This window comes from Nerophis ophidion, linkage group LG20 (genome assembly GCF_033978795.1).
Source record: "Nerophis ophidion isolate RoL-2023_Sa linkage group LG20, RoL_Noph_v1.0, whole genome shotgun sequence".
Taxonomy (NCBI): Eukaryota; Metazoa; Chordata; class Actinopteri; order Syngnathiformes; family Syngnathidae; genus Nerophis; species Nerophis ophidion.
Window position 1 is genome coordinate 8,278,167 of NC_084630.1, and position 26,312 is coordinate 8,304,478.

At 44.9% G+C, this 26,312-nt stretch overlaps 1 protein-coding gene across 3 annotated transcripts in view; it reads left to right on the forward strand.

Moving 5' to 3' along the window:
• Nucleotides 1-26,312, forward strand: part of LOC133538690 (von Willebrand factor A domain-containing protein 7-like) — a 105,035-nt gene that overhangs the window by 33,978 nt on the left and 44,745 nt on the right. For 2 of the 3 annotated variants that reach the window (XM_061880401.1, XM_061880403.1), the window contains 6 exons: nt 1,590-1,706; nt 7,472-7,672; nt 7,747-7,882; nt 9,925-10,077; nt 10,152-10,244; nt 10,334-10,447. In XM_061880401.1, the coding sequence (XP_061736385.1) occupies nt 1,590-1,706; nt 7,472-7,672; nt 7,747-7,882; nt 9,925-10,077; nt 10,152-10,244; nt 10,334-10,447 (814 nt within the window). Of the gene's footprint in view, nt 1-1,589; nt 1,707-7,471; nt 7,673-7,746; nt 7,883-9,924; nt 10,078-10,151; nt 10,245-10,333; nt 10,448-18,249; nt 18,411-24,199; nt 24,521-24,584; nt 24,894-26,312 lie in introns of all 3 variants that reach the window. The other variant, XM_061880402.1, reaches the window with a different exon arrangement.

Here is a 26,312-nt window from a genome sequence, read left to right on the forward strand (position 1 = left end):
ATCATTACTGTCTGATTCCAATCAATGCAAGTCGTCAGAATCAGGTAATACACCAACTTATATTCTTGTCTTCGTGAAAGAAAGACATCTATATGTGTTACACATGCTTGTATTATCATTAAACACATTTAACTTGTTTGCAAAAATATCTCTTTCATAAATAAATAAATATAAATGATATATATAAATGAGGTAGATCCCCTCGAGTTGGTCAATTGAAAAGTAGCTCGCCTGCAGAAAAAGTGTGGGCACCCCTGGTCTAATGCATAGGGATGGGTACCTTTCACAATTGAATCGATACGGTACCTGTCACCGGTACCTGGGAATCAATACCGTTTTTTTCAATACCTCTGTGTGCATGCATTATTATACATTTTAATTTGTAAAAATTGAAAATAAACACTAATTTTGTTATCTAACATGTGAAAGTGAGCTGATAACAGTAACTGTGCTGTCCGTGTCTTACACTTTTGAGTCTCATTTGCAAGTATTCTGCAGTAGACCTTGAATGCAATTGCAATTCCAAGAAGTTAAATGTTGTTTCTCTCATGATCCGCTACCCGTATCATATGTTATTTGGATTTTGAGTTTGTTTGTGCACTTCCTTGTTCGTCCCGTTACCATAGTTTCTGATGTGTTCCACCTGTTACTTGTTTCCTGACGCACACCTGTTTGTAATCACGTTCTGTATTTAAGCCTGCCTTTTTCGTTTACTCGTCCTCGCCTCGTAAAGTTTTACTGCACGCAACTCATGACTACGTTGATTCCCGATTCTGGTAAAACCTCCGTTGTACTTGCTAGCTTCCGCGCTATGCTTTTGTTTTGTCAAGCTCCCATGCTAGTTCTGTTGGTTTTGCCTTTTGTGCCTCGTGCCAGTGTCTGTTTTAGTCTGTTTTATTTGTTAATAAATCCTTATTTCTTACCTCCACGCTGTGTCCGTTGCCCGACTGCATCCTGGAAGAGCGCCACCCGCAAAACAATGCCCCGTAGTCTTTAAAGTTTCTTAACCATAGGGCCCAAGAAGTCCGCCGAAACATCTTTCTCACAGCTGTGGCCTGTATGGGAACCAGCGTTACTCAATTGTCCTACACGTGATACACTTTTGTGACAATAGTAACAATACCACACAAACGGAAAATGAAAGCAAGCACGCCTGATAGAACATACTCGGCTCCCCTTTTCAAAATGTGCTAGCACGATGCTATTGAACTCATGTTTGCCCTAGACATTCTACGGATTAGCATCAGCGATTTTACATGGCAATTTCAACACCTCTGAATGTGGTAATGGAAAATACAGCTAAGATGCATTTTACGATCAAACAGCTGGTGTAATACTTAGAGTATAAACACTTTGTAGGACGCAACAGTAGACCCGATTCAGCTTAATGGCAAAGACTACTCCCTGGCAAGGCAACACACAATAGCCTGTACACTACTGCCGTCTGGCATCTTGGATTAATAAAATAAAAATAAAACAGCACAATTATCATCTCACTGTTAATGTTAAATAACAATTAAATATTATTAGCAACATGTTTCGTTTCCTGTCTTTTTAAACATTGGCATGTCTTGTTTTGTGGCTCACAGCTGGCCCTAACTGCGGCTCCGCCCTTTTCTGAGATCTTTCTCTTCACTGACGCTCCATTTAGAGACGTTGAATTGAGACCCACCATCCTTGCCCTCATAGCGAACACCAGGTCAAGGGTGAGTCGATTTTTTTTGTACTCTTCTCGCTTCTTGTTCTTGCTTCTTTGATAAGCATGGTTGTAAGGATTTTTGTATTTCGGACTAATAAGTGTTTTTAACGATATTGGACACTCAAGTTAAACCTTTAAATAGACCTCCTTTTTAGACCAGTTGATCTGCCGCTTCTTTTCTTTCTCCTATGTCCTCCCCTCCCTTATGGAGGGGGTCCGGTCCGATGACCATGGATGAAGTACTGGCTGTCCAGAGTCGAGACCCAGGATGGACCGCTCGTCGGGACCCAGGATGGACCGCTCGCCTGAATCGGTGGGGACATCTCTACGCTGCTGATCCGCTTGAGATGGTTTCCTGTGGACAGGACTCTCGCTGCTGTCTTGGATCCGCTTGAACTGAACTCTCGCGGCTGTGTTGGAGCCACTATGGATTGAACTTTCACAGTATCATGTTAGACCCGCTCGACATCCATTGCTTTCGGTCCCCTAGAGGGGGGGGGGTTGCCCACATCTGAGGTCCTCTCCAAGGTTTCTCATAGTCAGCATTGTCACTGGCGTCCCACTGGATGTGAATTCTCCCTGCCCACTGGGTGTGAGTTTTCCTTGCCCTTTTGTGGGTTCTTCCGAGGATGTTGTAGTCGTAATAATTTGTGCAGTCCTTTGAGAAATTTGTGATTTGGGGCTATATAAATAAACATTGATTGATGATTGATTGAATGCCGAGACATCTAGTTGTAAGGATTCTGAACTAGAGATGTCCGATAATATCGGGCTGTCGATGTTATTGGCTAATAGATGCTTTAAAAGGTAATATTGGAAATTATCGGTATCGGTCTCAAAAAGTAAAATTTATGACTTTTTAAAACGCCGCTGTACGGAGTGGTACACGGGCATAGGGAGAAGTATAGAGCAGTTGCGTCTCCCTGTCATACTTGCCAACCTGAAATCCGGGACACTCCCGAATTTCAGTGCCCCTCCCGAAAATCACCCGGGGCAACCATTCTCCCGAAGTTTTCCCGATTTCTACCCAGACAACAATATTGGGGACGTACTTTAAAACACATCCTTTGCATGTCGGCCCAATCACATGATATATACGGCTTTTAATACACACAAGTGAATGCAAGTCATACTTGGTCAAAAGCCATACAGGTCACACTGAGGGTGGCCGTAAAAAAAAACTTTGACACTGTTACAAATATGCGCCACACTGTGAACCCACACCAAACAAGAATGACAAACACATTTTGGGAGAACATCTGCACTGTAACACAACATAAACACAACAGAACAAATACCCAGAACCCCTTGCAGCACTAACCCTTCGGGACGTGCAATATACACCCTCCTCCCCCACCTCAACCTCCTCATGCTCTTTCAGGGAGAGCATGTCCCAAATTCCAAGTTGCTGTTTTGAGGCATGTTAAAAAATAATAATAAATATGGCAGTGCCATGTTGGCATTTTTTTCCCTTAACTTGAGCCTATTTATTTTTGAAAATATTGTTACAATGTTTAAAGCATCCAGCGGGGCATCACATCAAAATTTGGCATAACAATGTGTTAATTGTACGACTGCATTATGTCGGTATCGGTTGATATCGGAATCGGTAATTAAGAGTTGGACAATATCGGAATATCGGATACCGGCAAAAAAGCCATTATCGGACATCTCTATTCTGAACGCATGGTTTGGCAGTCTGGCTGCGTGGCGATGTCCCAGCTTAGTGGGGATTTTATGCAGCTTTGTTTCGATCGGAGAGTCTTCATGTGTGACTAATGTTGTGACCGGGTGAATCTATATAATGTTACTGAAATGAATGTTCGACCGTGTTTAGAAAAAATAGCATTGAAATTCGTTTTCCAGCTACACAGTGTTGTCACGTCGGGGGGGGGGTTGCAGCTTGGTGCGGGGTGGTTCCTCCCAGATTGCAGACGGACCACTCCGGACGACAGCGTGACGTAGGAACATGATTTAATCCATAAATGCGGGAAACAAACAAAGGGGATGTGTGCTGATTGCACGCGGAAGCTAAGGCAAAAAACCTAGCAGAGGAATCGTAAGTCAAGAAAACAATGAATACCCAACGTAACTGTTGCATTCGCAAACAATGAAGCCAGACTGGCCGTGGCGAGCAAGGTGAATAAAAAGCTCCCTGATTAGTGGTAGACTGCTTGTGAGCGTGCCGACCACTAACCAGAGGCAGGTTAACCCAATTAATCCCCATAGAAACGAAAATAAACCCAGAGGTGCACAAAACACGAACTCAGGGAGTCCAAAAATAACATAAAATGACAAAACATGATCCGGGCCACGGATCATGAAAGGGCCTCCCCCTTAAGGAGAGATTCCAGATGTCCAATAAAAAAAACAAGCAGGGTCAAGAGTCACAGGAGGGCGGAAGGAGAACTTGGCGGTGGGTCGCCAGACCAAATGTCCTCGCAACCAGCGAGGGAGAGTCAGGTGGCGGCGACGTGTTAAACGATTCTGCACTTGGCGAGGCGGGCGACCACGTAAGGGCCACATCTGTGGCCGACGAGGAGGTTGGCTTGAGTGACGCCAGAACCTCAGCAGCCTAAGAGTTTTACGCCCAATTCGTGGGCCTATGCGCCCCGGGCGTCCATGAATTGGCCCTCCATAGGGCCACATGCAGGCGTCTAATAGCCGCTTGCGCAGCCGGCCAGTTGGAGGTCGCAGGCGACGAGAAAGGAGGCGACGCCATGGGAAGGCCCACTGGAGACGAGGAGGGTGGCGGCGCCATGGGAAGGCCCGCCGAAGAAGACAAAGGGAGGTGAACCCAATTAATCCCCATAGAAACTAGTGACTGTTCCGGACTTATGTTCGCTTTTTCTCTCAGGGTGATTTGTTCAGTTTCTGCCCCCAACCCCACCCATCTCATCCAACGCACGGAGGGGGGGTTTGGTGCTAGCGGGGTGTATAATATAGCCTGGAAAAGTCATGGATGAATGGCATTCTGGGTAATTGTTATGTTGTGTTTATGTTGTGTTACTGTGAAGATGTTCTCCCGAAATGTATTTGTCATTCTTGTTTGGTGTGGGTTCACAGTGTGGCGCATATTAGTAAGAGTGTTAAAGTTGTTTATATCACAACCTTCAGTGTAACCTGTAGGGCTGTTGACTATATCCCTTGCAGTCGTGTACGTGTATCAGCGGAAGCCACGAACAACATGTTACTGGGCTGGCAAGCTGTAGAAGGCGTCAAAAAGGCAATGGTTTCATAGCACGCCTTTATTAGTGTTATCTGGGTGATCATCAGCAGATATTAGCGAGAATGGTTGCGGTTCCCATTATCTTCTTAAGTTTGTGAAATGGGTCAAAATGGCTCTTTGAGTGGTAAAGGTTGCCAACCCCTGATATATATATATATATATATATATATATATATATATATATATATATATACGGTAACTTAACCCTGGACCTACATTGAAAATACACGTAACCCTAATTCAAAATGCCAGACATTTGACGCATTTTAAAAAACCCGCCCGGACAACCCCGCAAAAGAGGACATGTCCGGGGAAAAGAGGACATATGGTCAGCCTGGTCTACAGTCATACGGTAACAAGCAATTACACCTCTGTTAAACTTAAATTCCATAGATCAAATGTATTTACCACAGTAATATCATCAAATCTTACCTGACTGGATGAAGTCCTTGGGCTCAAATACTAGTGTGGCCTTAATAGCCCTGCTGTAGTGTGTAGCATGCTGGGAATTATCTGTGCATGTGAAGGAGGAATGCACAGTCAAGGGTTTAAATTCTACTGAATTTGCATTAAATCAGGTTATTTTAGCTAATAATCATGCTGCAAGATCTAGATAGTTGCATTCGATGTTTATTCCCATTAATTTCCCATTAATTCCCGATAATTCCGATTTTTGTTATTGTTTGACTAAGGGGAGATGACGGCTCAGACACAAGGGAGCAGTAATGTTCAATAATTTATTAGATATATAGTCAATATATATATAATAATAATAATAAACAATGCTAACTAATGAACTAAACTAAATAAATGGAGAGTGTGGAAAAAACCCAGGAGTGTGTATGTGTGAGGCTATGTGTCAGGTTAACTCAAGTGTGTGTGTTACCAAGTTTTGTCGAGAGCGAAGGAACAAGGCAGTCCGAGGGGCAGGCAGATGATCCAGGGCAGTGGAGAAGAGACTAGGTCCATGTCGGGCGAAGAGTCAGGAATCGAGGAAGGCAGTCCAAAACACAGAGGAAACAACGGGAGATCTCGAAGGGGAAGACGTGGGAAGGCACTGCGGGAGAGCAACACGGACGTCAGAAACACAGAGGGAAAAAAACGCTGAGAGAGAGCATAAGGCTTACGGTAGACAAAGAGGTAACTTAGTTCCCGCCTGGATCCTTGGGTCCACTGGTCCTTTACCTAGCTCGCCCTCATCAGTATCGGGTGTGCAGATTGCCAATTGTCTGCAGGTTCGTCGCGAGCAGCCAGAGGAGGAACTGTGACACTCAGTTGCAGGAGGGAAGCGGGTTCGAGTCCGCGCCGTGACAATATCCCTGTTAATTCCCATGGAAAGTTTCCAACTTTGAATATTCCCGGAATTTTGCAACCCTACTCTTTACTAGTAAAAGTACAATGTTATCATTTCACGCCGTTGTTCAGATATCTGCATTTCTTACACACTATACTTTTAGCATGCGTATAAAATGGCTTAGGATGTTTTTAAATTGTTTATAGAGGGCTTTAAAGGCGTAATAGTAGCAGTAGCTGCCTCTTACCAGACCAGTAGGTTTTCACTATTTAGGATAAACCGAAGGGTGAGACGTGTGTTCTTGTCTCACATGAGGATTGCGGGTGAAGGGTAAAATTCCAAAAAAGGGAAGTTCCCCTTTAATCAAGCAATCAATCAATGTTCATTTATATAGCCTTAAATCACAAGTGTCTCAAAGGGCTGCACAAGCCACAACCACATCCTCGGTTCAGATCCCACATCAGGGCAAGGAAAAACTCAACCTAGTGGGATGACAATGAGATACCATAGAGAGGACCGCAGATGTGGGTGACCCCCTGGCCCCCTCTAGGGCGACCGGTGCAATGGACGTCGACTGAATCTAGCATAATATTGTGAAAGTCCAGTCCATAGTGGATCTAATGTGCACAGGCAAGCGGTCCAGCCCGGGTCCCGACTCTGGACAGCCAGCACTTTATCCCCGTCCACCAAACCTGGGGGGGCAGAGCAGAAAAGAAAAAAAAACGGCAGATCAACTGGTCTAAAAGGGGGGTCTATCTAAAGGCTAGAGTATACAAATGAGTTTTAAGATGGGACTTAACTGCGTCTACTGAGGTAGCATCTCTAACTGTTAGAAAACTGATAGAAAACGCTCTATAGCCCGCAGACTTTTTTGGGGCTCTGGGAATCACTAATAAGCCAGAGTTCTTTCAACGCAGATTTCTTGCCGGGACATTTGGTACAATACAATTGACAAGATAGGCTGGAGCTAGACCGTGTAGTATTTTATACGTAAGTAGAAAAACCTTAAAGTCACATGCCAGTGCAGGGGAGCCAGTACAGGCGTAATATGATCAAACTTTTTGTTCTTGTCAAAAGTCCAGCAGCCGCATTTTGTACCAACTGTAATCTTTTAATGCTAGACATGGGGAGACCCGGAAATAATACGTTAAAAAAGTTCAAATATCTTCAATCCTTTACGTACAGCATTCTATAGAATCTTGATGAAACATTGTCTACTTAGGTTTTAATTGAGTTTTCTCTTTTTTAGGTGACGTTCATGCTAACAGACGTCCTGAGTTTTAGGAGAAAAAGAGAACTTGAAGGTTTGGCACCAAGGGTTGTGACTCAAACACAGGCTGAGCTGTACCGGGAAATTGCTTTGGCCTCTGGAGGTCTGACCATCGAAGTCCCTAACTCAGATCTCTCAATGGTTACGGTTTTTATCGAGGATTCCATAGCCACTGCCGTGGTAAGATAAGGAGGGAGTTGAAAAGACGTAAATAAAGTTCGGGACGTGGATGAATTCATGCAATTGTCTTTCAGGTGACTGTTTTTCAAGAAACGAAGAATCCCGGAGCGGCCTGTAATTTCTCATTTTTCATCGACGACACACTAAGAAACATAACTATCCTCCTCACAGGAACGCCATCTCTCGACTTCACCCTCCGCAGCCCCACCGGTAAATGTCTTTGTTTACTCATGTTGCGACTGACCAGTATCCCTCTTAGGGAATTAAAGTCACCGGTCAATCTTTAGATGACATATATGCAGAGTAAGAGGGACCATTTTGATTGGTTGCTTGAAACTTTTATAAGTAGATTGCACAGTACAGTACATATTCTGTACAATTGACCACTAAATGGTAACACCTGAATACGTTTTTCAACTTGTTTAAGTTAGGGTCCACGTAAATCAATTCATGGCCATCAAGACTGGATAGGAATATTATCACGTTTTACTAAAGCTGTAGGAGACCAGCCCACACAAATGCGGTCATACCGGCATCTCGAAGTGGTCTGCCGTTCAAACGGGAAGAGACAACTTATTGAATACGAAAACAACCCCGACCCTGTCCAGAAAGGAATACAGCCTCTTTGTTCTAATACAGATAAGAAGGGAGTACTACAACTCCTAATGTCCAACCCTTCAAGACACTACACAGACATCTGCAGACAAAGAGAGACAAGTATACAGAGTATAAATGGAAAAATACTAGCTGCTTCAAACATGACTATGAATAAAGTCTTAAACATACTCTACACCAGGGGTCACCAGCGCAGTGCCCGCGGGCACCAGGTAGCCCGTAAGGACCAGATGAGTCGCCCGCTGGCCTGTTCTATAAATAGCTCAAATAGCAGCACTTACCAGTGAGCTGCCTCTATTTATTTAATTTTATTTATTTACTAGCAAGCTGGTCTCACTTTGCTCGACATTTTTAATTCTAAAAGAGACAAAACTCAAATAGAATTTGAAAATCCAAGAAAATATTTTAAAGACTTGGTCTTCACTTGTTTAAATAAATTCATTTATTTTTCTATAACTTTCAGAAAGACAATTTTAGAGAAAAAATACAACCTTAAAAATTATTTTAGGATTTTTAAACATGTACCTTTTTACTTTTAAATTCCTTCCTCTTCTTTCCTGACAATTTAAATCAATGTTCAAGTAAATTAATTTTTTTATTGTAAAGAATAATAAATACATTTTAATGTAATTCTTCATTTTAGCTTCTGTTTTTTCAACAAAGAATATTTGCGAAATATTTCTTCAAACTTATGATTAAAATTGTAAAAAAAATTATTCTGGCAAATATCTTTAGAATGAAATTTAAATCTCATTTCAAGGTCTTTTGAATTTCTTTAAAAAAAAAAATTCTGGAAAATCTAAAAGAAATAATGATTTGTCTTTGTTAGAAATATAGCTTGGTCCAATTTGTTATATATTCTAACAAAGTGCAGATAGGATTTTAACCTATTTTAAAACATGTCATCAACATTCTAAAATCAATCTTAATCAGGAAAAATTATTAATGATGTCCCATAAATTATTTTTTAATTTTTTTCAAAAAGATTCAAATTAGCTAGTTTTTCCTCTTCATTTTTTCGGTTGAATTTTGAATTTTAAAGAGTCGAAATTGAAGATAAACTATGTTTCAAAAAAATGTTTTCCTGTTTTCTCCTCTTTTAAACCGTTCAATTAAGTGTTTTTTTCATGTGAAGTGAAGTGAATTATATTTATATAGCGCTTTTCTCTAGTGACTCAAAGCGCTTTACACAGTGAAACCCTATATCTAAGTTACATTTAAACCAGTGTGGGTGGCACTGGGAGCAGGTGGGTAAAGGACACAACGGCAGTGACTAGGATGGTGGAAGCGGGAATCGAACCTGCAACCCTCAAGTTGCTGGCACGGCCACTCTACCAACCGAGGAGGTTTTATTCTCTACAAAAAACCTTCCGTAAAAGGAAAAAAAATGTACGACGGAATGACAGACAGAAATACCCATTTTTTTTATATATATATAGATTTATTTATTAAAAGGTAAATTGAGCAATTTATTTAAGTGTGTATCAAACTGGTAGCCCTTCGCATTAATCAGCACCCAAGAAGTAGCTCTTGGTTTCAAAAAGGTTGGTGACCCCTGTTCTACACTCAGCCTCAGCCTCAGCCATGAAAACACCGACTGTTTGTGCCGATCTAACCTTCCTCTCCTCCCCTCCCAGGTACAACTCAGACCTCCAGCGGGGTCAGTGGACCTCTGGCATCTTTCAGCTTGGCAGGTAACTTCAGACGACTGAGGCTCAACGACGACAGTGAAACCGGACTGTGGGAAATCAGTGTGAACTCCACCGATCCCTACTCTGTAAAAGTCATAGGTCGGTGGTACAACCCGAAACCCAGATACGTTTTCTTAAAAGGTTAATATTTGTTTTCCCAATGCCGGCATCAGGTCAAAGTTCACTGGACTTCATCTACAACATCGTGGAAGTCCAGGATGGAGCCTCCACAGACTTCTTTCGGCGAGAAGGCCGACCTATTTCAGGTCAGACATGTCTTTCAATTCAGCGGTCATCCGTCCTTGTCAACAGCCGTATGTCAAGATGACATTTTGTCTCGCGTGCAAACTTTCAGGCGGTAACGTCAGCCTCTTGGTCACACTGACAAGAAGTGACGGTGTGAGTGTCACACAGGTCGCGCTGTTAAACACCTTGGACGGCACAGAGGTCAACGGGACATTGCAGGCAAGTTGTTGAATATTCTTTTCATTCGCTTTGCTCAGGACCGCTTTTCTTTGTACATAGCGGCCTGCCATCCGTGGAGGCCCTCGGTTTTGCAAAATAGAATGTCAATTCAATGAATGACATGGTGCTTCATACACTATATTGCCAAAAGGTATTTGGCCACCCATCCAATTGATCAGAATCAGGTGTCCTAATCACTTGGCCCGGTGTATGAGATCAAAATGATTCAACCCCCACACAATGTTGGTGTTTTAGCAAGATGGACATTTATTCCGTATTTTATTTATAGTCCTATCAAATAAAGATGTGTCAAATAGACAAATGCAACTTGAATTATCAATCAATCAATGTTTACTTATATAGCCCTAAATCACTAGTGTCTCAAAGGGCTGCACAAACCACCACGACATCCTCGGTAGGCCCACATAAGGGCAAGGAAAACTCACACCCAGTGGGAAATCGGTGACAATAATGACCCAGTGGGACGTCGGTGACAATAATGACTATGAGAACCTTAGAGAGGAGGAAAGCAATGGATGTCGAGCGGGTCTAACATGATACTGTGAAAGTTCAATCCACAATGGATCCAACACAGTCGCGAGAGTCCAGTCCAAAGCGGATCCAACACAGCAGCGAGAGTCCCGTTCACAGCGGAGCCAGCAGGAAACCATCCCAAGCGGAGGCGGATCAACAGCGCAGAGATGTCCCCAGCCGATACACAGGCAAGCAGTACATGGCCACCGGATCGGACCGGAGCCCCTCCACAGGGGAGAGTGGGACATAGAAGAAAAAGAAAAGAAACGGCAGATCAACTGGTCTAAAAAGGGAGTCTATTTAAAGGCTAGAGTATACAAATGAGTTTTAAGGTGGGACTTAAATGCTTCTACTGAGGTGGCATCTCGAACTGTTACCGGGAGGGCATTCCAGAGTACTGGAGCCCGAACGGAAAACGCTCTATAGCCCGCAGACTTTTTTTGGGCTTTGGGAATCACTAACAAGCCGGAGTCCTTTGAACGCAGATTTCTTGCCGGGACATATGGTACAATACAATCGGCAAGATAGGATGGAGCTAGACCGTGTAGTATTTTATACGTAAGTAGTAAAACCTTAAAGTCACATCTTAAGTGCACAGGAAGCCAGTGCAGGTGAGCCAGTACAGGCGTAATGTGATCAAACTTTCTTGTTCTTGTCAAAAGTCTAGCAGCCGCATTTTGTACCAACTGTAATCTTTTAATGCTAGACATTACAACATTATGTTTTGTAACATACCAAACAGTGTCATTTCTCTTAATATCTCATTGACAAAATTATTCAACCCCTTGAAGATCATAAGTCTTAAGAAACAGAATTTGAATAAGGTCTTTGCAATCAGGTGTTGAACACACCTGTAGATGTGATTAGAACCATAACGAGCAACAATTAAACTGATTGAAAAAGACTGTGACGCTCAGCTTCTTGTAGATGGTCAATGGTGTATTTGCAACATGGTGAAGTCCAGGGAGTGGTCCAAGAAGTCAAGAGAGGAGGTAATTTCTCTTCATAAGAAACGGATATGGATATAAGAAAATAGCAAAGACATTACACGTTCCAAGAGACACAGTTGGGAGCATAATTCGCAAGTTTAAAGCTAAAGGCACAGTGGAAACACTACCTGGGCGTGGTAGAAAGAGGATGCTGTCCGGTATTTGAAGCGTACAGTGGTGAAAAACCCCCGGGTAACAGCTGAGGAACTACAACAGGACATTGCAGAGGGGGGAACGCAGGTTTCGTCCCAGACAACGAGATGAAGGCCTCCATGCCAGAACTCCCAGGCGCACCCCACTTCTGACTACCAGGCACAAGAAAAATAGACTCCAGTATGCCAAAAATCATCTGGACAAACCCCAAAGGTTTTGGGAAACTGTTCTATGGAGTGATGAGACAAAACTGGAACTCTTTGGGCCTATGAATCAACGTTATGTCTGGAGGGGAAAAAATGAAGTTTACAAAGAGAAGAACACCTTGCCTACTGTTAAGCATGGTGGGGGGTCAATCATGCTCTGGGGCTGTTTCTCTGCCTCAGGTACCGGGAATCTCCAGCGCGTTCAAGGCATTATGAATTCTATTTCCTAGCAGGATATATTAGCTGCAAATGTCATGAAGTCAGTGACGAAGCTGAGGCTTGGGAGACGTTGGACCTTCCAACAGGACAACGATCCCAAGCATACCTCCAAATCAACATCAGAGTGGTGGCAGAAGAAGGGCTGGAAGACTCTGGAGTGGCCTTCACAGTCGCCAGACCTAAATCCTCTAGAAAAGCTGTGGTGGGAGTTGAAAAAGCCAGTTGCAGCACGCAAGCCCAAGAATATGAATGAACTGGAGGCCTTTGCCCAAGAGGAATGGGCTAAAATACCTGTAGATGCTTGCAAGAAGCTTATGTCCGCTTATGTATCACCTTTGAAGGATGTCATTACTGCCAAAGGGTGTTCTACTAAGTACTAAAGATGCATGGAACTAGGGGGTTGAATCATTTTGTCAATGAGATATGAAGAAAAATGTCCTTTTTTGGGTATTTTGTAAAATACAGTGGTACAATTTAAGTTGCATTTGTCTATTTGACACATCTTTATTTGATATGACTATAAACAAAATACGGAATAAATGTCCAACTTGCTAAAACACCAAAATTGTGTGGGGGTTGAATAATTTTGATCACAACTGTAGGCATGGAGACTGTTTCTACAAACATATTTGTGAAAGAATGGGCTGCTCTCAGGAGCTCAGTCATGGGATGCCACCTGTGCAACAAATCCAGTCGGGAAATTTCTGATAGACGAGTCGGGGTTTGGAGGTTGCCAGGAGAACGGTACATTTCGGACTGTGAAATTTGGTGGAGGAGGAATTATGGTGTGGGGTTGTTTTTTTTCCCAGGAGTTATGCTTGGCCCCTTAGTTCCAGTATGTCAAAACATTTCGGACAATTCCATGCTCCCAACCTTGTGGGAACAGTTAGGAGCGGGGCCCCTTCCTCTTTCGACACGACTGTACACCAATGCACAAAGCAAGGTCCATAAAGACATGGATGACGGAGTCTGGTGTGGATGAACTTGACTGGCTTGCACAGAGTCTTGACCTGAACCCGATAGATGGGATGAATTAGAACGGAGACTGACATCGGTGTGTGACCTCACCAATGCGCTTTAGGAAGAATGGCAGAAAATTCCGAGAATTACACTCCGCAACCTTGTGGACAGCCTTCCCAGAAGACTTGAAGCTGTAACAGCTGCAAAACTTGGACCGACCTATGGGTTAGGAATGGGATGGCACTTCAAGTTCATATGTGACTCAAATACTTTTGGCAATATAGTGTATGAACATCTATCCTTGATATGATGGAAAAGGTTCCCCCAACACAGTCACTGACTAATATAAAAACCAAAACAGCATCGGTGCATTTTCGATGCAGGTAGTGAGTGTGCCATTCACTCGCTGAGTTGTCAAGTTAGTCTGTTAGTGATGTGACGTTTGGGTACGAATTAAGTCTTTTGAACAGCTCTTTTAAGTGATCTAGTGTGCCACGGCACAGTGGTTGAAAAACACTGTTCTAGGTCACGGCCCTACGGTTAAGCCAGTCTTTTGAGCGGCTCATGGACAGAAACAGCTCCTCGACATCTGGCTCCTTTCAAAGAGCCATATCATTGTTTACTCATTAGACTCATCTTAATCAAACATGAAAAAGAACAAATCAAATATATTTTTTAATGCAACTAGAGCAAGCGCTTTTCAGTCTAGAGCAGTGTTTTTCAACCTTTTGTGAGCGGAAGCGCATTTTTTTTTTTTCGAAAAAAAATCCGCAGACACCAGCAGTAGAAATCGTTAAAAAATGAAACTGAGTAGACAGTAAAAAGTCGTCATCGCAATTGTTGGATATGACTTTAAACCATAACCAAGCATGCATCAATGTAGCTCTTGTCTCAAAGTAGGTGTACTGTCACCACCTGTCACATCGCCCTCTGACTTATTTGGAGTTTTTTGCTGTTTTTTTCCTGTGTAGTGTTTTAGTTCTGGTCTTGCGCTCCTATTTTGGTGGCATTTTCCTGTTTTGTTGGTATTTTCCTGTAGCAGTTTCATGTCTTCCTTTGAGCGATATTTCCCTGCATCTCCTTTGTTTTTTAGCAATCAAGAATATTTCAGTTGTTTTTAATCCGTCTTTTTGTGGACATTGTTGATTGTCATGTCATATTCGGATGTACATTGTGGACGCCGTCTTTGCTCCACAGTATGTCTTTGCTGTCGTCCAGCATTCTGTTTTTGTTTACTTGGTAGCCAGTTCAGTTTTAGTTTCGTTCTGCATAGCCTTCCATAAGCTTCAATGCCTTTTCTTAAGGGCACTCACCTTTTGTTTATTTTCGGTTTAAGCATTCGATAGCTTTTTACCTGCACACTGCCTCCCGCTGTCCTCTGCATATTGTGATCACGACAAACCGATGGAAGAGAATAACATGGTTACTCTGCCGAGCTCTAGACAGCACCGACACTCTGGAAAAGACACACATCATTTGTGGATTATAATTACTGGTTTGCAAAAAATATTTTTAACCCAAATAGGTGAAATTACGGCACACTGTAGAGCAGTGGTCTCCAGTTTTTTTGTAGCTGCGGACCGGTCAACGCTTGAAAATCTGTCCCACGGACCGGGGGGGTGGGTTATTAATTTTATTTTTTATTTTTTCATAAAGAAATACAATCATGTGTGCTTACGGACTGTATCCCTGGAGACTGTATTGATCTATATTAATATAAAATGCATATAGTGTTTTTTATGTTGATTGAATGATAAATAAAAAAAATATATATATAAATGTATATATATATATTTTTTATTTTTTTTATTTCTTGTGCGGCCCGGTACCGGTGGTTGGGGACCACTGCTCTAGAGCAGTGTTTTTCAACCCGTGCCGTGAAATACAGAGTCTGGTGTGCCGTGGGAGATTATGTAATTTCACCTAATTGCTTTAGAAATATTTTTTGCAAATTAGCCATTATAGTTTTCAAATAATTTGTTGTTAAGTGTCTGTGCTATCTGGAGCTCGGCAGAGTAACCATGTAACACTCTTCCATATCAGTAGGTGGCAGCCGGTAGCTAATTGCCTTGTAGATGTCGAAAAACAGCGGAAGGCAGCGTGCAGATAAAAAAGGTATCTAATGCCTAAACCGAAAATAAACAATCAATCAATCAATCAATCGTTTACTTAAATAGCCCTAAATCACTAGTGTCTCAAAGGGCTGCACAAACCACTACGACATCCTCGGTAGGCCTACATAAGGGCAAGGAAAACTCACACCCAGTGGGACGTCGGTGACAATGACTATGAGAACCTTGGAGAGGAGGAAAGCAATGGATGTCGAGCGGGTCTAACATGATACTGTGAAAGTTCAATCCAAACAAAAGGTGAGTGCCCCAAAGAAAAGGCATTGAAGCTTAGGGAAGGCTACGCAGAAAGTAACTAAAACTGAACTGGCTGCAAAGTAAACAAACAGAATGCTGGACGACAGCAAAGACTTACTCTGGAGCAGAGATGGCGTCCACAAAGTACATCCGCAACGAAAGTGACAATCAGCAATGTCTCCACAAAGAATGATAGCGTCCGCACAACTTAAATGATCTTGATTGCCAAAACAAAGCAGGTGCGGGGAATAGCGCTTAAAGGAAGACATGAAACTGCTACAAGAGAACACAAACAAAACAAGAAAAGCCACCAAAACAGGAGCGCAAGACAAGAACTAAAACACTACACACAGGAAAACAGCAAAAAAAGTCCAAATAAGTCACGGCGTGATGTGACAGGTGGTGACAGTACACCTACTTTGAGACAAGAACTATATTCATGCACGCTTGGTTATGTCAAGTCAAGTCAGCTTTATTTGTCAATTTCTTTACATGTAAAGACATACAAAGGAATCGAAATCTTGTTTCGCACTCTCCCATGCATGGACAAAAAGAAAAAGGAAACACAAACAGTAAAGTGCAACATAAATATGTCTACCTACTAAAGTGACAATATATATAGTTTCTGTTGTTTGTTAAATAGGATATGGCTGTAAACAATGAGTGTTTTATCAGTAGTGCAAATACTTATGATATAGCAGCAGATGTGTGCAATTTTGCAGTCATTTTTTTCTGTGGGTCATGGGGGTGGGGGGGTTATGCTTTAAAGCAGGGGTCGGGAATCTTTTTGGCTGAGAGAGCCATGAAAGCCAAAATTTTCTAAGTAAATTACCGTGAGAGCCGTATCATATGTTTTAACACTGAATACAACTAAATGCATGCATTTTTTAAGTAAGACCTACATTTTTAGAGTATAAGTCTTATATTTTATATCATTTTTAGTCAGAAGCTAACCAATAATAAATAAAATACTTCTTTGGCAACACTAAATTGGCCCTAGTGTGTGAATGTGAGTGTGAATGTTGTCTGTCTATCTGTGTTGGCCCTGCGATGAGGTGGCGACTTGTCCAGGGTGTACCCCGCCTTCTGCCCAAATGCAGCTGAGATAGGCTCCAGCAACTCTCGCGAACCCAAAAAGGGACAAGCGGTAGACCAGGGGTGCCCATTACGTCGATCGCGAGCTACCAGTCGACCGCGGGGGGTGTGTCAGTCGATCTCCAGCCAGGCTTTTAAAAAAAATAGACCTAAAAATTAGTGATCATCAATCTTCACCAAGACGTCACTTAAATGACATTCACGGTACCGGAGGGTCTTGTGAGATGACGCTGGCTGCTGCAAGATCATTATTATGAAAATATGACCGAGAGGAAGGCGAGAAACACTTTTTATTTCAACAGACTCTCGCGCCGTACCTTCCGTCAAAACTCTAAAGGCCGACTGCACATTTCCTATCTTCACAATAAAAGCCCTGCTTCATGCTGCCTGCGCTAACTAAATAAGAGTCTCAGAAAACTGGCGTGCACAAGCGATCCCTCAGAAAGCTGGCGTGCACATCACTTGTGCACGCCAACTTTCCGAGACTCTTATTTTGTTAGCGCAGGCAGCATGAAGCAGGGCTTTTATTGTGAAGATAGGAAATGTGCAGTCGGCATTTAGAGTTTTGACGGAAGGGACGGTGCGAAAGTCTGTTGAAATAAAAAGTGTTTCTCGCCTTCCTCTCTGTCATTTTTTCATAATATTGAACTGGCAGCAGCCAGCGTCATCTCACAAGACCCTCGGGTGCCGTAAATGTCAATCAAGCAAGCTACGGAATTTGCCGCCAATGTTTTTCTTGTAAAGTGTATGGAAGCTGGATGAATTAGATGCCAAAAACCAACCACTTTCATGTGGTATTGTACAGAAAGGACAACTTTTTTTTCTCCTCCATTTGAAAATGTGGGCATTATCATCATTACTGTCTGATTCCAATCAATGCAAGTCATCAGAATCAGGTAATACACCAACTTATATTCTTGTCTTCGTGAAAGAAAGACATCTATATGTGTTACACATGCTTGTATTATCATTAAACACATTTAACTTGTTTACAAAAATGTCTCTTTCATAAATAAATAAATATAAATGATATATATAAATGAGGTAGATCCCCTCGAGTTGGTCAATTGAAAAGTAGCTCGCCTGCAGAAAAAGTGTGGGCACCCCTGCTCTATATCGACTACTGAGTTGAATTTTTTTAGGGATTTCCGCTGACGGTGTGCCACCGGATTTTTTTCAATGTTAAAAAATGTGCCTTAACTCAAAAAAGGTTGAAATACACTGTTTTAGAGCACTTGTGTTTGTGTCAGGCAGACTAAACCTTGTCTTTTACCCCACAGCCAGTAACAGATTCGACCTACGTGGTGAGGTTCAGTAACTTTACAGGAGGTACTTATGTGGTTCTACTGAGAGGAGTAGCAAGCAACTCGACGTCAAGGATGACGCCAGGCAGCTTCCAGAGACAGGCCCCCACTCAAATCACAACTTCCAACATCGTCATCAATGTAAGACACAGTTTTAGCCGGAAAGTTTTCACAGTGCTGTACTTTTTCCACACTTCATGGTGAAGCCATTCATCCAAGACCAAGAACCTGATGGTCACTGAATCAGAGCTACAGCATTTCTCTCTGTGGAGAGAACATAATCTTCCAGAAGGACCAATCAGGTCTGTATGGTGTAGTTGCCAGACAGAAGCCATTTCTTAGTAAAAAGTTTGCCAAAATGCACTTGAAAGACTCTCAGACTACGAGGAACTAAATTCTCTGGTCTGATTAGACAAAGATTGAACTCTATGGCGTGAATGCCAGGTGTCAAGTTGGGAGTGAAATGAGATTTTCTTATTTAAACGGGGATAGCAGGTCCATTTTATGTGTCATACTTGATCATTTCGCTTTTGCTGAAAGGATTTAGTAGAGAACATCCACGATAAAGTTTGCAACTTTTGGTCGCTAATAATTGCTGCCAAAGTTGCATCGAAAGACTACGAATCCTTATGTTTTTTTTTTGCTAAACATTTTTTGAAAGTGAAGTGAATCATATTTATATAGCGCTTTTCTCTAGTGACTCAAATCACTTTTACAGGAGGGAAGCGGGTTTGAGTCCGCGCCGTGACAACATCACAATTAATTCCCATGGAAAGTTTCCAACTTTAAATATTCCCGGAATTTTTCTCTAGTGACTCAAAGCGCTTTACATAGTGAAACCCAATATCTAAGTTGCATTTAAACCCGTGTGGGTGGCACTGGGGGCAGGTGGGTAAAGTGTCTTGCCCAAGGACACAACGGCAGTGACTAGGCTCGAACCTGGAACTCTCAAGTCACTGGCACGGCCGCTCTACCAACCGAGCAATACCGCCCCCGGTATAACCATTTGGTCATCATGGGGTAATGTGTGTGAAAAAAAAACGCTGAGAGAGAGCATAAGGCTTATGGTACACAAAGAGGTAACCAAGTTCCCGCCTGGATCCTTGGCTCCACGGGTCCTTTACCCAGCTTGCCCTCATCAATCCCAGGTGTGCAGATTGTCAATTGTCTGCAGATTTGTTGCTGCGCTCAGCGTGAGCGTGTCAGGGCGGGAAGCCAGAGGACGAACTGTGACACTCCGTTGCAGGAGGGAAGCGGGTTTGAGTCCACGCCGTGACAATATCCCCATTAATTCCCATGGAAAGTTTCCAACTTTGAATATTCCCGGAATTTTTCTCTAGTGACTCAAAGCGCTTTACATAGTGAAACCCAATATCTAAGTTACATTTAAACCCGTGTGGGTGGCACTGGGGGCAGGTGAGTAAAGTGTCTTGCCCAAGGACACAACGGCAGTGACTAGGATGGCGGAAGCGGGGCTCGAACCTGACACTCTCAAGTCGCTGGCACGGCTGCTCTACCAACCGAGCTATACCGCCCCCGGTATAACCATTTGGTCATCATGGGGTAATGTGTGTGGAGAAAAAACGCTGAGAGAGAGCATAAGGCTTACGGTACACAAAGAGGTAACCAAGTTCCCGCCTGGGTCCTTGGGTCCACTGGTCCTTTACCCAGCTTCCCTTCATCAATACCAAGTGTGCGGATTGCCAATTGTCTGCAGATTCGTTGCTGCGCTCAGCGTGAGCTTGTCAGGGCGAGCAGCCATAGGACGAACTGTGACACTCAGTTGCAGGAGGGAAGCGGGTTTGAGTCCGTGCCGTGACAATATCCCCATTATTCCCATGGAAAGTTTTGTACTTTGAATAGTCCCGGAATTTTTCTCTAGTGACTCAAAGCGCTTTACATAGTGAAACCCAGTATCTAAGTTACATTTAAACACGTGTGGGTGGCACTGGGGGCAGGTGAGTAAAGTGTCTTGCCCAAGGACACACTGGTAGTGACTAGGATGGCAGAAGCGGGGCTTGAACCTAGAACCCTTAAGTTGCTGGCACGACCGCTCTACCAACCGAGCTATACCGCCCCCGGTATAACCGGGGGCAGTATAGCTCGGTTGGTAGATATAGCTCGGTTGGTAGGTAATGTGTGTGGAAAAAAAACGCTGAAAGAGAGCATAAGGCTTACGGTACACAAAGAGGTAACCAAGTTCCCGCCTGGATCCTTGGGTCCACGGGTACTTTACCCAGCTGGCCCACATAATTACCAGGTGTGCAGATTGCCAATTGTCTGCAGATTCGTTGCTGCGCTCAGCGTGAGCGTGTCAGGGCGAGCAGCCATAGGACGAACTGTGACACTCCGTTGCAGGAGGGAAGCGGGTTTGAGTCCGCGCCGTGCCGTGACAATATCCCCATTATTCCCATGGAAAGTTTCCAACTTTGAATATTCACAGAATTTTTCTCTAGTGACTCAAAGCGCTTTATATAGTGAAACCCAATATCTAAGTTACATTTAAACCCGTGTGGATGGCACTGGGGGCAGGTGAGTAAAGTGTCTTGCCCAAGGACACAACGGCAGTGACTAGGATGGCGGAAGTAGGAATCGAACCTGCAACCCTCAAGTTGCTGGCACGGCCGCTCTACCAACCGAGCAATACCGCCCCCGGTATAACCTTTTGGTCATCATGGGGTAATGTGTGTGGAAAAAAAACGCTGAGAGAGAGCATAAGGCTTACAGTACACAAAGAGGTAACCAAGTTCCCGCCTGGATCCTTGGGTCCACGGGTCCTTTACCCAGCTTGCCCTCATCAATCCCAGGTGTGCAGATTGTCAATTGTCTGCAGATTTGTTGCTGCGCTCAGCGTGAGCGTGTCAGGGCGGGAAGCCAGAGGACGAACTGTGACACTCCGTTGCAGGAGGGAAGCGGGTTTGAGTCCACGCCATGACAATATCCCCATTAATTCCCATGGAAAGTTTCCAACTTTGAATATTCCCGGAATTTTTCTCTAGTGACTCAAAGCGCTTTACATAGTGAAACCCAATATCTAAGTTACATTTAAACCCGTGTGGGTGGCACTGGGGGCAGGTGAGTAAATTGTCTTGCCCAAGGACACAACGGCAGTGACTAGGATGGCGGAAGCGGGGCTCGAACCTGAAACTCTCAAGTCGCTGGCACGGCTGCTCTACCAACCGAGCTATACCGCCCCCGGTATAACCATTTGGTCATCATGGGGTAATGTGTGTGGAGAAAAAACGCTGAGAGAGAGCATAAGGCTTACGGTACACAAAGAGGTAACCAAGTTCCCGCCTGGATCCTTGGGTCCACTGGTCCTTTACCCAGCTTCCCTTCATCAATACCAAGTGTGCGGATTGCCAATTGTCTGCAGATTCGTTGCTGCGCTCAGCGTGAGCTTGTCAGGGCGAGCAGCCATAGGACGAACTGTGACACTCAGTTGCAGGAGGGAAGCGGGTTTGAGCCCGTGCCGTGACAATATCCCCATTATTCCCATGGAAAGTTTTGTACTTTGAATATTCCCGGAATTTTTCTCTAGTGACTCAAAGCGCTTTACATAGTGAAACCCAATATCTAAGTTACATTTAAACCCGTGTGGGTGGCACTGGGGGCAGGTGAGTAAAGTGTCTTGCCCAAGGACACACTGGTAGTGACTAGGATGGCAGAAGCGGGGCTTGAACCTAGAACCCTCAAGTTGCTGGCACGACCGCTCTACCAACCGAGCTATACCGCCCCCGGTATAACCGGGGCAGTATAGCTCGGTTGGTAGGTATAGCTCGGTTGGTAGGTAATGTGTGTGGAAAAAAAACGCTGAAAGAGAGCATAAGGCTTACGGTACACGAAGAGGTAACCAAGTTCCCGCCTGGATCCTTGGGTCCACGGGTCCTTTACCCAGCTGGCCCTCATCATTCCAAGGTGTGCAGGTTGCCAATTGTCTGCAGATTCGTTGCTGCGCTCAGCGTGAGCGTGTCAGGGCGAGCAGCCATAGGACAAACTGTGACACTCCGTTGCAGGAGGGAAGCGGGTTTGAGTCCGCGCCGTGCCGTGACAATATCCCCATTATTCCCATGGAAAGTTTCCAACTTTGAATATTCACAGAATTTTTCTCTAGTGACTCAAAGCGCTTTATATAGTGAAACCCAATATCTAAGTTACATTTAAACCCGTGTGGGTGGCACTGGGGGCAGGTGAGTAAAGTGTCTTGCCCAAGGACACAACGGCAGTGACTAGGATGGCGGAAGTGGGAATCGAACCTGCAACCCTCAAGTTGCTGGCACGGCCGCTCTACCAACCGAGCAATACCGCCCCCGGTATAACCTTTTGGTCATCATGGGGTAATGTGTGTGGAAAAAAAACGCTGAGAGAGAGCATAAGGCTTACAGTACACAAAGAGGTAACCAAGTTCCCGCCTGGATCCTTGGGTCCACGGGTCCTTTACCCAGCTTGCCCTCATCATTCCCAGGTGTGCGGATTGCCGATTGTCTGCAGATTTGTTGCTGCGCTCAGCGTGAGCGTGACAGGGCGAGCAGCCATAGGACGAACTGTGACACTCCATTGCAGGAGGGAAGCGGGTTTGAGTCCGCGCCGTGCCGTGACAATATCCCCATTATTCCCATGGAAAGTTTCCAACTTTGAATATTCACGGAATTTTTCTCTAGTGACTCAAAGCGCTTTATATAGTGAAACCCAATATCTAAGTTACATTTAAACCCGTGTGGGTGGCACTGGGGGCAGGTGAGTAAAGTGTCTTGCCCAAGGACACAACGGCAGTGACTAGGATGGCGGAAGTGGGAATCGAACCTGCAACCCTCAAGTTGCTGGCACGGCCGCTCTACCAACCGAGCAATACCGCCCCCGGTATAACCTTTTGGTCATCATGGGGTAATGTGTGTGGAAAAAAAACGCTGAGAGAGAGCATAAGGCTTATGGTACACAAAGAGGTAATAAAGTTCCCGCTTGGATCCTTGGGTCCACGGGTCCTTTACCCAGCCTGCCCTCATCATTCCCAGGTGTGCAGATTGCCAATTGTCTGCAGATTTGTTGCTGCGCTCAGCGTGAGCGTGTCAGGGCGAGCAGCCATAGGACGAACTGTGACACTCAGTTGCAGGAGGGAAGCGGGTTTGAGTCCGCGCCGTGACAATATCCCCATTATTCCCGTAATTTTTCTCTAGTGACTCAAAGCGCTTTACATAGTGAAACCCAATATCTAAGTTACATTTAAACCCGTGTGGGTGGCACTGGGGGCAGGTGAGTAAAGTGTCTTGCCCAAGGACACACTGGTAGTGACTAGGATGGCGGAAGTGGGGCTCAAACCTGGAACCCTCAAGTCGCTGGAAGTCTCTTGCCCAAAGAAACAATGGCAGTGACTAGGATGGCAGAAGCGGGGCTCGAACCTGGAACCCTCAAGTCGCTGGCACGGCTGCTCTACCAACCGAGCTATACCGCCCCCGGTAAAACCTTTTTTTCATCATGGGGTAATGTGTGTGGAATTGTGAGGACAAAAATGAATTAATTCCATTTTAGAATAAAGTAAAGTACCAATGATTGTCTTACTCACACACACACACACACACGAGGTGAGGCGAAAATATTCTCTGCATTTGACCCATCACCCTTGATCACCCCCTTGGAGGTGAGGGGAGCAGTGAGCAGCAGCAGTGGCCACGCTCGTGAATCATTTTTGGTGATTTAACCCCCGATTCCAACTCTTGTTGCGGCGTGCCAAGCAGGGAGGTAATGGAGGTAATTTTTTTTTTTTGACTTTGGTATGACTCGGCCAGGGTTTGAACTCACGACCTAACCATCTCAGGGCAGACACTAGGAGGAAGTTAACATAAAATGTGGAAAAAAGTGAAGCACTGTGAATACTTTCCGGATACACTGCACAGTGGCCATCAACAACACCCATCATCTTTGAAATATTCCAGGCTCTACCCAACATCACCGTCATAGAACCGGGCTCTTCCACCACCATCCCCTTCACTGTCGCCCTGATCAGCAATGGCGAAATAGACCAAAGCGCAATGGGGACGTTCACGGTGAGTGCCACCAACGACCGCGGCTTCCCCCTAACATCGCCCGGCACGGTCACCATAGGAGCCGACAGCGGCGGGATCGGCAACGGCACGGTGACTCTCGGCACCCGTGAGGACGCGTTGTCGGGATCGGACGTGACGCTCACCATTGCGGCGGGGGACGCAGCTGCCGTCAATAGTAACGATGTCGTACTTCGGTTTCCAGTGTTCAGGGTAAGCGAAAAGCTTCAAGATCCTGATGAAGCTTACTTACTGGATTATTACTTTCTGCCCCCAGGTGACAGATATCAGTGCGCCAGTGTGCCTGGGGAATACATCCAGCAACTGTCCTGCTAATGAATCCATCTGCGGGTCTTTCATGTGGGACTTCATAACCACCGTCACGGACGGATTCAACGGGACGGACGTTGAAGTCAACATCCTTGAAGGGAACGGGACCCTGGAGACGAGCACAGGGGTGGGGCCGGGCGGCGAGAACATCACTGTGGTCTCCTACTCGGCCTCCTGCTGTGCAAACCGAGTGGTGCTGTCCGCCGTGGACAACGCAGGAAACGTGGGCCGTTGTGTGGGCCAGGCCAGAGAGTCGGTGAGTGTCCCTACCCCCTCGGTAAGAAAAGTAACAGAAGCTATGTTATTATTAAAGGCCAACTGAAAATGAGATTTTCTTATTTAAACGGGGATAGCACCTCCAAGTCCGAGTCCATGGTTCTCGTCCGGAAAAGGGTGGAGTGCCATCTCCGGGTTGGGGAGGAGACCCTGCCCCAAGTGGAGGAGTTAAAGTACCTAGGAGTCTTGTTCACGAGTGGGGGAAGAGTGGATCGTGAGATCGACAGGCGGATCGGTGCGGCGTCTTCAGTAATGCGGACGTTGTACCGATCCGTTGTGGTGAAGAAGGAGCTGAGCCGGAAGGCAAAGCTCTCAATTTACCGGTCGATCTACGTTCCCATCCTCACCTATGGTCATGAGCTTTGGGTCATGACCGAAAGGATAAGATCACGGGTACAAGCGGCCGAAATGAGTTTCCTCCGCCGTGTGGCGGGGCTCTCCCTTAGAGATAGGATGAGAAGCTCTGCCATCCGGGAGGAACTCAAAGTAAAGCCGCTGCTCCTTCACATCGAGAGGAGCCAGATGAGGTGGTTCGGGCATCTGGTCAGGATGCCACCCGAACGCCTCCCTAGGGAGGTGTTTAGGGCACGTCCAACCGGTAGGAGGCCAAGGGGAAGACCCAGGACACGTTGGGAAGACTATGTCTCCCGGCTGGCCTGGGAACGCCTCGGGATCCCCTGGGAAGAGCTAGACGAAGTGGCTGGAGATAGGGAAGTCTGGGTTTCCCTGCTTAGGCTGTTGCCCCCGCCACCCGACCTCGGATAAGCGGAGGAAGATGGATAGCAGGTCCATTCTATGTTTCATACTTGATCATTTTGCGATATTGCCATATTTTTGCTGAAAGGATTTGGTAGATAACATCCACGATAAAGTTCGCAACTTTTGGTCGCTGATAAAAAAGCCTTGCCTTTACCGGAGGTAGCAGACGATGTGCGCGTGTGCGGTGGCCATGTTTACAATCATGGCCACCGGCAGCGAGAGCGATCTGGACCGAGAAAGCGACGATTTCCCCATTAATTTGAGCGAGGATGAAAGACTTGTGGATGAGGAAAGTGAAAAAAAAAATTAGACGGCAGAGCGATTCAGATGTTACTAGCCAAATTTACTAGGAAAATCCCTTATCTGCTTATTGTGTTACTAGTGTTTTAGTGAGATTTTATGGTCATACATGTACAACCTGAAAGTCAGAGGGATGTGGTGAACACCAGACGCTCTGAGGGAAACCACGTTTCTCGACGAGGCGAAGGCAGCAGGAGAGGCCGGGCTGAGATTTTTTTTTTTTTTTTCCCCCTCCTCCACGGTAGAAGCATCCGACGGTCGGGGGTAGCCGGTGGGAGGGGGCAAGAGAGTCCGCAACTGCCTCTTTGACAGGTGCAGGAGGAACTACGCAAGCACTCCG